Genomic DNA, 13,301 nt, shown 5'->3' with positions numbered 1-13,301 from the left:
CAGATCCTGCACTCAGAATACTCAAAATATGTGTCAGTAAGACCAGCATGGTGGATAAGCGGTTATCACATTTGCCTTGCAGTATTTGAGTACTAATTTTGATTCCGGGCCAGGGTATTATCTGTATGAGGTGTGTTCTTTTTGTGCTAGTTTTCCGCACAAACCAAAAACATAGTAATAGGTTACATATCTTTCCACAAAATGATTTTACTGTAGATTAGGGAAGTAGTCGGAGTAGTGAAAGTTTTTGGAGTACAACACTTACTAAAACTTTTGAGTATTTTTTTTTTTTGCTGATACTTAGAAATGTGGAGTTTTAAAACCAATTGACATTCATGTTTTCTACATAGTAGGGTTTGAAGGGAAACAAAATTAGTAACATAATCCTATGATTAAAGGTTAGCCATATATCTAGCGATGATGAGAAAATTCAACCAAGAGACAAATCTCTCTCTGATCAAATTTGGTTAGAGAGGGATCTGTTGGCTGCCCTTACACCACAAGCCAATTCCTGATCAATTTCATGCTGAAATAGATCAGGAATCAGCCTTGTAACACCACATCCTCCGCCTCGCTGACCTAACACTGCCTCCCTAATGTTAAATGTTTCACATGTCCCATTCAATATACATTACCTGTCCGCTGTTTGTCTTCTGCTGGCTCCGTGCTTTCTCTGTTCTCTATACACGCCTAGTAATGTGGCCGTGTGTGTGAAGTCTGACGTCACACACGTGCACCCTTGCTAGGCAATCACATGGGGCCCGTGTGTGTGGAGAACGGAGAAAGCCTGAAGCCAGAAAGAGCACATGTGGAGGCCGCAGAGAGGTAAAATGTCACTTTCGCCAGGCACAGTAGGGAACATTTAACATCATCGATCATCCTGAAATTGCATGCTGTTATCACCGCGCACCCATCAAGCAAGTCTGCCCTTCATCTTGCAGCATGTGCGATCGACTAATACGACCAATTTTGTCCCGAAATTGGTCCTTTTGTCAATGGGGCATGCATTTGGCGGCACCGATTTTCATTCAGTTCAATAATAATAATCAAACTGGATAGTCGATTGGCCACCAAGTCGCCTGATGTATGGCTACCATAAATCTGTAAATTCTCTTTGGTTTTTCTAATACAGTACATAGATATGAGAGCTGTAGAAAAAAGTTTGACAATAAAAATATGAAAACCGGTTAGATACTATAAAATATCCTTATGCATAAAAATGATTTCAATTTCTTTATCTGTATTTTAAGATATGACTTTCTGAATATTTCAACACATTATTTACTTGTGTTTTAGAGTTCAAAGTAAAGAACAATGGCTTCTTGGACTTGGTATGCCATGTCAACTACAGATTGAAAACTAACATTACTATTAAATCCAGCACAAGATTAAAACTAATTTGAGTTTGATTATACAGTGATGTTGTATTTAAGTCAAACAACTTGATGCTTATTTATGTCTAAAAAATCAAGTACATATGTGCCTGATGTATTGATGATGTATTTGTAAAATGTGATGTCAGTGTATTTATAAATAGCAGAAACTATTTTTACCTCCCATCTTTTTTCTGTTTTTGTCTACTTCATTGCTATCATAGCAATATCCACATTCCTAGTGGGTTTTACCATATGAGGTCTTTCTTTGTACACCAGCAAAATGTAATTATTTAAATATACTAGTTTGCCTAAGTCTCTCATAATTAACTTGTGTATTTCAATATTCTTCATGTTATATTCTTTACCTCCATTTCAATTTCTGTTTTTCTGTTTACACTTGAACAATGCCTACTAAAGGGTAAACAATTCATTTGTAATTGTAATTTGTTTAGTTGGGTCTATGGTAGTGACTTTTTCACTTGTATCATTCTTTACACTGGTAATGTGGCTTTTGCCTGGCAGCTTACCTTATAAGCTTAATGTTTTCTTTCTGAATATACATGTGCCCTATATATGGCCTTTCTGCTTACTTATTATGTAGATGTTAACTTATCGTAATATACAGTAGTAGATCCCTAGAAGTGACTTTACTGTACAACTAATTACTAAGTATTGTTACCAAAAAATCCTGGTTGTGGATCTTATAGGGATGAGCTTTCAAATTCAGAATGGCATTCTGAGTGCTTTGGCACAGAGCCAGAGCCTTTACATTAGAAAGCCGTGGCAGGGGGGTTTAAAGAGGAACTCCAGTGAAAATAATGTAATAATAAAAAAGTGCTTAATTTTTACAATAATTATGTATAAATGATTTAGTCAGTGTCTGGCCATTGTTAATGCTTTCCTCTCCTTGATTTACATTATGACATTTATCACATGGTGACATTTTTACTGCTGGCAGGTGATGTCACTGGAAGGAGATGCTTCTTGCATTTTTGGCAGTTGAAAACAGCTGTTATTTCCCACAATGCAACTAGGCTCCCACAGTGTGGTGTCAGGACCTCAGTGCTGTGAGGTGCTGACATCACACTGGGGGAGGGATTTCACCACAATATCAGCCATGCAGAGCCCCCTGATGATCCATTTAAGAAAAGGAATAGATTTCTCATGGGAAAGGGGGTATCAGCTACTGATTGGGATGAAGTTTAATTATTGGTTATGGTTTCTCTATAACTCACCCTTGTTGCCTCCTGTGGACAATGCACTCCATGTCGCATTCCATCTCTTTGATACTTCCTCCTGTTTTTAGCAATTGCCCACATGTTAAAATAAATATTAGATTAATGGTACCTGATAAATAGGCGCAAACGGAAATAAAAATAATTATCATCAATCTAAATGGAGGATCAGCGGTCAACAGGAAAAAAAGATCAATCAAGGTCAAAGTTGGGAATTCTTTATTAAATTCACAACAATGCATTTTGTGGACCAAATGTGCAGTTCCTCTGTTTTTTCAAGAGTATCAAAACATGCCGTGCAGAAGAGCAAATGCCTCCATTACTTGTGTGCTTCAGACAATTCCTCAACCACAACACATACACGTTATTGGATTAAAGTATTGTAAACAAATTAGAAAGAGTGCATTCACATTGCAGTATGTTTGCACTATTTTCCACTATCACAAGCACGCCGTGATGCACTAATGAACTTTCTATTATATACGCATTTTGACTCAATTTTAATTTAACTTTTAATTTTCACAAAGCAATTGCATTTGCATTTTCCAATGATTCATTAATAAAAATAAACAGATAATGTGAAATCGCAAGAAAATTGTGCCCTATGTGTTATGCAATTTTCTTGTGTTCCTATTGATTGTGCAGGAAAACAGTAGGATGCACTATCTTTGCATTTAGAGAAAAGTGATATACCATCCTGGATCTTTAAATGAGCTTGAGGGATACTTGTACACACATTGTATCCACTTAACTGGCGTACATATTATTATGCCGCCCAGTCACTTGGGACGAATGACGGTTCACCCTGCTGCCGAAATTCTGGGCGGCATTAAATACTATTCCCCCTCTGAGTCATAGCAACTCTTAGGGGTACTTAATTCAGGGTCCGGCTATTGCTGGCACCCGAGTTACACTGACAATCTTGATATAGACGTAAAAACGTTATGTCTATGGTAGGACGCAAGCCATGCCCTACGGGAGATATAGCATGCAACCAGACAATCTGTCTCGACTTAACTGAAGGTTATCCATCTACCAGCTGCTATCTGATCAAATTTATCAGCAAATCTTGGCTTTCAAGTAAATGGCAATTTGAATAAAAAGGTGTTTGTAAAATTGCAGTTGCATGCAAGTTGGAGGTAAATTATTGAAATCAAGAACACCTGATCTGCATACACTTTCTGGGTCAGTGATTCAGAAAGTACTATAGGCAGCAGAGGGATTTTTATACCCATCAAACTTCAAGTTTTTATTCTTAATAAAATATGTATCACTAACCTTATGACCTTAAAAATAATGTGCAAAAATTGACATTGATTATTGAAACTGAAAATCACATGTGCAATAAAAAGGTTCAATGTTGTTTTATGTAGTGCTGAGTGTTCTGCTGTATAATCTGTTAGAAGTCTGCATTGCTCAGGAAACAGAAAACTGTTCATGCTCAGTGCCTGTGTTTCTCAGCCAGTGATATGTGTACCCCAGAGGGAGCTCTTGACAGGTTCAAGAGGTATTTAATCTTGTTATTGTAAATTCGGTTGCTAGACTAAAATCTTTGCAGACTTTAAATAATACTTAAACCAGACCTCTGCAAAAGTATTTAACAAGTTTGGCCTTTTTTAGCACAGTATACTTTTATTTTTTGTTGTGTATACTACTAAAACCTGATTCAATTACAACTAACACAGAGGGTGAATAGTAATATAGTGAGCATGAATATTTATTCACACAATTCAATTATAGATGCAAAAGTTCCTCCCCTGCCAATGGAAGAACACAGTTAGATGCAAGAAACAAATATATATCAGTGGGACATTCTTTTCTCTTCATCCAATTAGTCTGTTTAGATGTGAGAGTCGTTCTTTATAGTGAGAAATAAGGGGAGATGAGGCAAAAGTTATTCACCTCATCTGCTCTACTTGTGGGAGAAGACATTTTGTTTTCTAGAAATTAAGACTTTTATTTTTTTTATTTTTAATAAAAAAAAATTTAACTTTGCGTTTTTATTGCAAGTTTTGACAGTACAAGGCAAGATATTATGCAATGTAAAACATATTGTTGGATCTAAAAGATATAAACAATAACAGTAATGCAGTAACTTTAGAACAGCTGCATTAAAGTGTTGTCACCTCCCATTGTTTAGGCTCTTAAAGTGGATCCGAGATAAACTTTTACTCATTGCATAATTGTAATGCTTGGGGGGCATACTTTCTGAGTCAGGGTGTGTGCTCAAGACTATGTAGCTGGGTAATGGAAGAGGCTACATGGGTGGCCACAGGAGTAATGAACAAGGGAGCAAGATTGCCCAGAGCAACTGCAGCTCTGGGCTTCCGATACCGCCTATCACGCTAGATGCTATGTGATACAATACACAACAGACGTAGTCGGTAACAGGCTAGGGTCATACACGTTAGATCAGATGGCAGTGTTACAGTGGACTAGACAGAGAATGGTCAATAAAGCTAAGGTCGTATCTAAGACAGTCTGGCAGTCACATTGAAATACATTAATTGAGTAATGAAAGTTACATTAACCCATTCAGGTTCCGTCGTTTTCACGTGAGAAATGTTCACCTCCCATTCATTAGCCTATAACTTTATCACTACTTATCACAATGCACTGATCTATATCTTGTTTTTTTCGCCACCAATTAGGCTTTCTTTGAGGGGTACATTTTGCTAAGAGCCACTTTACTGTAAATGCATTTTAACAGGAAGAATAAGAAAAAAATGGAAAAATGCATTATTTCTCAGTTTTCAGCCATTATAGTTTTAAAATAATACATGCCTCCATAATTAAAACTCACGTATTGTATATGCCCATATGTCCCGGTTATTACACCGTTAAAATTATGTTCCTATCACAATGTATGGCGACAATATTTTATTTGGAAATAAAGGTGCATTTTTTCCATTTTGCATCTATCACTATTTACAAGTTTAAAATAAAAAAAATATAGAAATATTTCATCTTTACATTGATATTTAAAAAGTTTAGACCCTTAGGTAAATATTTACATGTTTTTTTTTTTTTTTTTATTGTAATGTTTTGTTTTTTTATACAAAAATTTTTATTAGGGTACTTTTGGGAGGGTGGGAGGTAAACAATAGATTTATAAGGTAAATGTGTGTTAATTCTGTGTTTTTTTTTTCCAGGTGTAGTATTACTTTTTGGCCACAAGATGGCGGCCATGAGTTTGTTTACATGACGTCACTCTAAGCGTAACACGCGCTTAGAGTGACGCATCAGGAAGAAGACGGCCAGAAAAAGCTCAGCTTCCGAGAGAAGCTGTCGCTTTTTCAGCGGGGGAGAGGAATCAATGATCGGGCTCCGTAGCCCGATACATTGATTCCTTGGCTACCGAATCCGTGGCCGGGAGTGCGCGTGCACGCGTACGATCGGCCGCGGGGGCGCGCGGTAGCGCGCATGGTTCCTGGACGTAGAAACTACGTCCAGGAACCAAAATAGGTTAATATACAATGGCTGCTTAGTGCGACGCGGCACTAAGCCTCAGGCTGAGTAACAAGACAAACAACAGACAGACAGATGGAATGCTTTGCCAATCCAGTTGCAGCCCCAGCGACGGCAAACATTCACATTGACATAGACAAGATAAACAGGTAGGAGCGTAACTAATGGCAACCGCTGCGATAGTTATGTCCTCAGGAACAGACTAGCAGGAATACTACCAATCACCAACGTAGTGATGGCAGAATCCAAGCTATCAGGAACAGAAGGACTTCACTGTATCCCCGCTGATACAGCAAACATCCAAACAAGAAACAAGGTTAAACAATGCAATATACAATTCACATGAATGACCCAGCAACAACTCAGGGAGCTGTACGCTATGTCGAGCGGAGTCTGAAATGGGAGGCTGACTTTTATGTCGACATCAGCCAATGGATGCAGGCATGCAAATTCCAACACAGCTGAATGGTAATTACTCAATCCTGAGCGAGCTTGATTACAAGCTGCTAGCTGAAGGATTCATAACAAATTGAGGGCTATCTGGCTGCAGTTCAACTGCAGCAAGCAATAGGAGGAGTAATGACAGCATCCTGTAAGTCCAAAGATATCACCAGCACACCACAGATTATAGCGCACCTTTTATTGTGCCAGTCTCCACGGAGACTGGCACAATAAAAGGTGCGCTATAATCTGTGGTGTGCTGGTGATATCTTTGGACTTACTTGGAGCATGGTGCTGCCTATACCACTTCACCAAGCACCCCTTGATCTAATGTCAGATGGTGTGCCTGCTTCATTCTGGAATAATGACAGCATCCTGAGCTGTTCTGAACTGCAGAGTGATTGCAAATGACAATGAGACTTATTGTGAATGCACAACCAAATGCAAGCAGATAAGTCAGAACTGTCCGGTTGCAGTTCCACTACAACCGACAGAACTATACCATCCAAAACCACCAGGCGGATGAACACCTTCTTCCCCCAAGCTGTTCGGCTTCTGAACTCCAGTCTCCCCCTACCTGGCCCGCATACCAGCGTACTCTAGCTGGTTGTCAGCCGGCCCCCGCCGCTGCCGGCCTGGGCCCATCAAATGGACTAGAGGCCACTACCTACTTCCTTATTATTATCCTTAGTATTATTGCCTGTGCCGTGTTGTGTGTCTGTCTTGTATTATACCAATTATGCCTTTGAAATGTGTTGTGTGTCTGTCTTGTATTATACCAATTATGCCTTTGCCATGTGTACCACAAGTAATTCCGATTACAGCTCTTGCTGTACTTGGCGAAATAAAGTGATTCTGATTCTGATTCTGATTCTGATTCAGAACATGCTACAGGAGAGATCCTGACATGTGTTCCTTTTCATATAGTTTATAGGGCATTCCTCGAGCCAAATACTTTTTTTGTTTTGTTTTAATACTCTAATTCCCTATAAACTACACAAGCCTCGCCCACAGCTACTTTTGTGCATTGGCACTGTAGCAAGGGCTTATGGGAGCTCAGTCTGGGCAGAAGGAGGAGGAGGTTACTATTCATTGATTTCAGAGGCAGAGGGGAAGAGGAGAGGGGACTGATTTTACACACAGGCAAGCTGATAGCATCTCCAGCCCTCAGCCTGTGACAATGTGACAAACAGAACATGGCTGCCCTCATTGTATCACAGGAATAAATAATCATAAAGTCGTGAAGCTGTTTGCAGCTAGATATGCTGTGTAAACTTTACATAAGATATATAGACAAGATACTTGTTATAGTTAGTTTTTCATCTCGGATCCGCTTTAGGGTAAGCAAGCAGATGCTAAGATAGTTATCTGACTCAGTAGTAGTCATGGATAACATAAAACATACTGTATAAACATTAATAGTTTGACATAAGATTAATGTAATATATTTGAGCAGTAAACTCATTAATGAGACAAATAAACATGAAAGAAGATGACTCTGCTTCTCAGGGTGGGTGTAACAAATAAAAAAACTGGTAATATTTCACTAGATAAATGAGTTCTCTGAGTGACAATAATACCAAGCAAACACTCCAAAAAGTAATGGCAAACCCATATGTGAATACTAAAATACTAAACTAGTGCACTAGTAGACCAGGACAACAGTATATCTGTAAACCAGTACCCTAGTATCAAGATAGCCCTTCTTTATGACTAAGCTATGGCCAAAGCTGGAGTCTGGACCTTTGAAGAGTTTAGACTCCAACACAGGAGATACTAGTTACAGCAGGCCATAATATTTTGGTTCTGTAAGTAGTGGACCTACCAAAGCCCATGATTCTGAGACTGAGTTTCATGGAGATATTGAATATTGTTGAGTGTTGGAGGTGCAAAATTAAGTTGAAGGTGTGTGTGTGTGTGTGTGTGTGTGTGTGTGTGTGTGTGTGTGTGTGTGTGTGGTGTGGGGGGTCAATGCCCTGAAAGCAAGCTACAGTATAAGATTTATGGCTGTACATAGTAGCTGAGTAATTAGAAATATGTTTCTAGCCCAATAAGAAGAAGTGCTAGTTGAGGTTCTAATTTAAAATGGTTGATAGTATTGGTCGCAGTAGAAGTGTAGTCCCAGTAGAGTAGGATGTAGTGGCTATCCCAGAATAAGTACAGTACGGTACCTATCTGTTGGCGACACCTCCAGCAAAGGTTGGATTGTGCAGTGCAGTAGATAAAGTAGCAAGTTCACCTTGGAGTGTAATACAGTTTTAACAATATTTTATGGAAGGTCTCTAATTGATTAATACACTTGGAAAATGTGCAGATATAATTTGAGGCCGAAGCTATCTGGGATTGTGTTATTTGATATGTAAATCATTTGACCAGGTTAATCAATATTTATGTAGAGAGGAGGCTGTGTGGGGAAGAATTTTTTGATACCACATTGAGACACAAGTAGTGAGGATTTTGAGGAAGGTGAGAATACAATGGGGTACAGCAGGATGATTAGTTTATGAATTCTGGTTGCATTCCTTATCCTAAGATATGAGAATAACTAAGATGTTGGGAGATCATATTGATCTTTAAGGGTCTGAAATGGTAGAAGTTGCTCTTGCGAGAAAAGTTTATTCAAATATTCTAGGCCTTTGGCATGCCAATTGTTGAGGTTTAAATCTGAGACAATGGAACCGGTGGGAAGGCTCGGGGTTACTTATTTATACGTTTTTTAGGCCTGGATGTTAGGGTATCTCATGTCAGGTGTTGGGAGCTTCATCATAGTTTGGCCGATGATGTTTCTAGTGTCTCTGTCTAAAATGTTAGTTTCTATTGTTAGCCACAGTTAATCCTGGGAATGAGTCCACCAAGCTTTTGAAATGTCTAAAATGGATGTTAAATAATAAAAGTGTAAACAGCGTACACCAATGCCACAATTTTGGTTAGGTGTTGTCATGGTGACATAGGAAACTCTGTGGGCCATTTCCTATTCACAGTTTTCTTCAAGGAGATATTTTCAAACCTTTTCAATAAAATACCTTTAAAGCTCCCACCGTGGAAGAAAATACTCAAAATAAGTTTGGTATTAATTTTTTACCTATTTTTTTAGTACTTTTCAATTGTGACATACTAAAAAATTATTGTTACGGTATATAAGATGAAAAATTGTTTCTTTGGAGAAAAATCGAGTGAAAAAGTTAATTGGATAACGGCCCATGTCATTTATGTTTACTTATAAATTTGGAGATCACTTTTTGCAGTTCTGAAAATAAACTTTTATGGAGAGGGATGTTGATTGTCCTAAACATGTACATGATTTTTTGGAAGTGTTCGCATTTTGAAGGTTAAGACCTTTCGTAACCAAGATAGTTCACACGTTTATTTTATATTTTGGACGTCTTCCCTCGCTAGAGGCATAGATGACAATGGATCTAGTAGGGATCTGAATTCCTAAATAGGGCATAGGTATGGGAGCCAACTGGAATGGGAAACATCTGGATATGTTGTTTTTTTATTTGTTTGCCAATTTGTAATCCCAGGAGTAGAAATTTACTCTCATGTATTTTGTAGTATGATACAGCTGAAAAATCTTGCAGAACTGACCAAGTGTGGGACAAAGAATCAATATGATTGGAAAGGGTAATGATTATGTAATCGGCGTAAAGACTGATTTTGTGAGTAAGGTTGTCAATAGTGAACCCCTCAGTCAATGGATTGGCTCTTAGAAATTGGTTTATATCAGCGCTAGTAGGTTATAACTGTTAGGGAAACCTTTTTAAAATAATACAGCGAACCGTAATAGGCGCTGAAAGCATGTCCTTTGGGTTGGAAAGAACTTTTTTATTATAAGGGTTAATTAATTTTGCAATTCTTTGCTTGGCCTGTCTACGCTTAAAGGGGCACTATGGCGAACAACTGTAAAATTGAAAATATGTGCTTGGAAGAACAAAGAGAAATCGAGAGCCCAATATGGTGTAGTATTGTTAAGTTGGTTGTGGTTTAAAGCAAAATATTAAGATATACTCACAAACATGGGTTACCCATAGGCAACCACTTCAAATGCAGGTGGGGAGTATTAGAACCTGACCCCACTCAGGTTATTAAGATGTCGCTCTCTGTAGATAGGAAACGGGGTAGCACCCCTCCACCGAGGGTGGAATCAAGATTTCAGCAAGGCTTGGTGTACAGAGGCGCCAGAGTAGAATAAAAATGTTTAAAAACCGTCTAAAAGAGGGGGATGTTCAGGTGGACTTACCTCCCTCAAAAATATAGAACTCAATTGAGTCACAATATATCAATACAAAAAAACGTTTTATTTAACTCCACTTAGTGCAACGCGTTTCGCAGGTGTGGTCCTGCTTCATCAGGCAAACAGGAGTATAACTCAATGGGTCTAGATGCAGAAGTGAGCGCCTCTGTCTACAGAAAAAAAAAAATTTGAAAATATGTGCAATCTGACAGAAGCGACAGGTTTTGGACTAGTCTATCTCTTCATAGGGGATTCTCAGCAAGGCTTTTATTCTTTATAAAGATATTCCTTAAAAAGGATTTAAACAATGATGCTGGTCAGCTTCCCTGCTCGCTACACAGTTTTTTGGCAGTTGGACAGAGCAACTGCCATTCACTAAGTGCTTTTAAAATTAAATAAATCCCTGAGAATCTCCCCATGAAGAGATGAACTAGTCCAAAACCTGTTGCTTCTGTCAGATTTCTACTACCTACTGTAAGTGACAGCAACATAGGAGAAAAGTAATTGATGGCTCATTTTACTCTGAAAAAAAACGTAGGTACTTCTTATTTGTTTGTGTTTGCACATATTTTAAATTTTACAATTTTTCGCCATAGTGCCCCTTTAAGATTTTTTTGCTAAGAATTAGCTAGCTCTATTGTTTTGCGAGTAGTAGGTTAAAGGGACCCCAAGCAGAGGTATAAAATTAAAATCTGCACTTACCTGGGGCTTCCTCCAGCCCCCTGTAGCCTGCAAGGTTTTCCGGCATCCTCTGGGTCCCTTCTGCAGTCCTGCTGGCAGCTCCGGTAATTTGGCTACTTCGGCTGAAGTAGTGCTTCATCACTCCGGTTGACATAAGCTCCCTGCTAAACACTGAACCATGCATGCGCAAGTGACTGGCTGTTTGAATAACAGACACAGGGCAACAATTTACAACAATTAATTTGCAACCACATTTCATTGTTCAGACAAATCTAAGTTCATCAAAGTATTAATTATTTAGCTAGTTGTGATTAGAGTACTGTGCACACCACTCTTGATTTCTTCACAGTCTTAGAATATTTGTATGTCTAATCAGTCTATGTAAGTGTTCCTGTTTTATATACACAATCTACATTTTTTTAGTTTCCTTCTCTTCTTCTCCAGGTTGTTTGCCTGACCAGTACATGCTAAGCAGATCATTTTCTGTAATGGAAACTAGATGCTGCCCATTAGAATTGCGGAATGGAAAGCTCTTAGATTTTCTCACATTGCAGGAGTCAGGAGAGGTCAGCAGCCAGGATCTCCCCCAAAAAGTGCCAAAATAACCTTGGAATCTAAAAATATATTTCCCCCTAAATCACCTTTAACCTCAGCATTTTGTTTTGGGCGCCAGGGTGAGGAAACTGGAGACAGCAAATGATACACCTTTCAAACTCTGCACACGTTTAATTTCAACCGCTTAATCAAGTGTCTTTTGTAAGGCAGGTGCTAGGGTTTATTTTTGTTAGTATACCATATGCTATTTTTAGAATTTCAGTCTTTTGGATGAATAAACCCAAGCAAGCACATTAAGCCATTTTAAATGTGTGTATTTAGGCAGCTCGTTTATTTTTACATCCTCACATCCAAATAATCAGGATGTGGTTATTGAAGAGGCGATAGAGCCTCTTTATACTTCCACATGCAAACAGGCATAATTCAACACTATTCATGGATGCTCCATTGTAGGAGGAATGGGAGCCTGAGTTGTAAGAATCAGACGCACAAAACCTAAACAGAGCCCTCTTGTACATGGCATTTCATAGAACTAGTTACAAAGTTGCTTATGTTATGTTTCTGACCACTGTACTGGAAATGTATTGTATATGTCCAATAATGATTTTATGAAAATTAACATGGTCATAGCAGTAAGTACGAGGTCAATCCGAGGTGGCAGCATAAAGGGCATGGCAACCTCCCTTTTATAATTCTAACCATTATCGCATTTAGTATTAAAAAAGTCTGATTAGTCAGTAATTACCTTCATCATTATCAGGGTAGCCCTGCAGAAGTTATACTACTTCTAACGACGCGTCCTTTAAGTTGATTAGGTACCATGTGGCACAAAATGGAAATTGTAGATTCAGTGGCTCTAATGCTAGGTAGTAACACACAATGCAATTTTCTGAGATTTACTGTCAGATCGACTATTTTCAACAGGTCCCATTTGATTTCCAATTTATTTTCCAATCGATTTTCCATTCACTTCTATGGATAATCGATTGGAAACTTGTACGGAAGTCAGATAGGACCTGTTGGAAATATATCTACTATAGTATACATTTTGAGAGCAGACAAAATGATTTTTTTTTTTTTTTTTTGCAAAAACAAATTCATGATCTCTACATAACCAACACTTGTGGCTTTTTTAGGAATGTAATATATCTTAGTCAGCCTTACTCATCAAAACATTAAAAGATACCTTTTTAGAAAAATTTAATAATATGATGCTGTCCTCTTTAAATTAACTTACACTTCTACCCTACTATGTAATAACGGCCCCACTAATGAAGTATTGCAGGCGTGCTACACCACTATTGCGCACCA

General features: G+C 38.3%; 1 protein-coding gene across 3 annotated transcripts in view; it reads left to right on the top strand.

Moving 5' to 3' along the window:
* The window catches only part of OSTN (osteocrin), a 98,050-nt gene that overhangs the window by 37,894 nt on the left and 46,855 nt on the right, over nt 1–13,301 (top strand). Inside the window, exon 1 of one of the 3 annotated variants that reach the window (XM_068281193.1) lies at nt 11,152–11,228. The exons of 1 other annotated variant lie outside the window; for it this stretch is intronic. Coding sequence is in view for 1 of the 2 variants with exons in the window: in XM_068281190.1 (XP_068137291.1) it covers nt 11,262–11,288 (27 nt within the window). In the remaining variant the exon portion in view is untranslated. Of the gene's footprint in view, nt 1–11,151; nt 11,289–13,301 lie in introns of those variants that run through there. One more of the 3 variants, XM_068281190.1, reaches the window with a different exon arrangement.

The sequence above is a fragment of the Hyperolius riggenbachi genome, chromosome 4 (genome assembly GCF_040937935.1).
Source record: "Hyperolius riggenbachi isolate aHypRig1 chromosome 4, aHypRig1.pri, whole genome shotgun sequence".
NCBI lineage: Eukaryota > Metazoa > Chordata > Amphibia > Anura > Hyperoliidae > Hyperolius > Hyperolius riggenbachi.
This window is presented reverse-complemented; position numbering and strand designations above follow the sequence as displayed.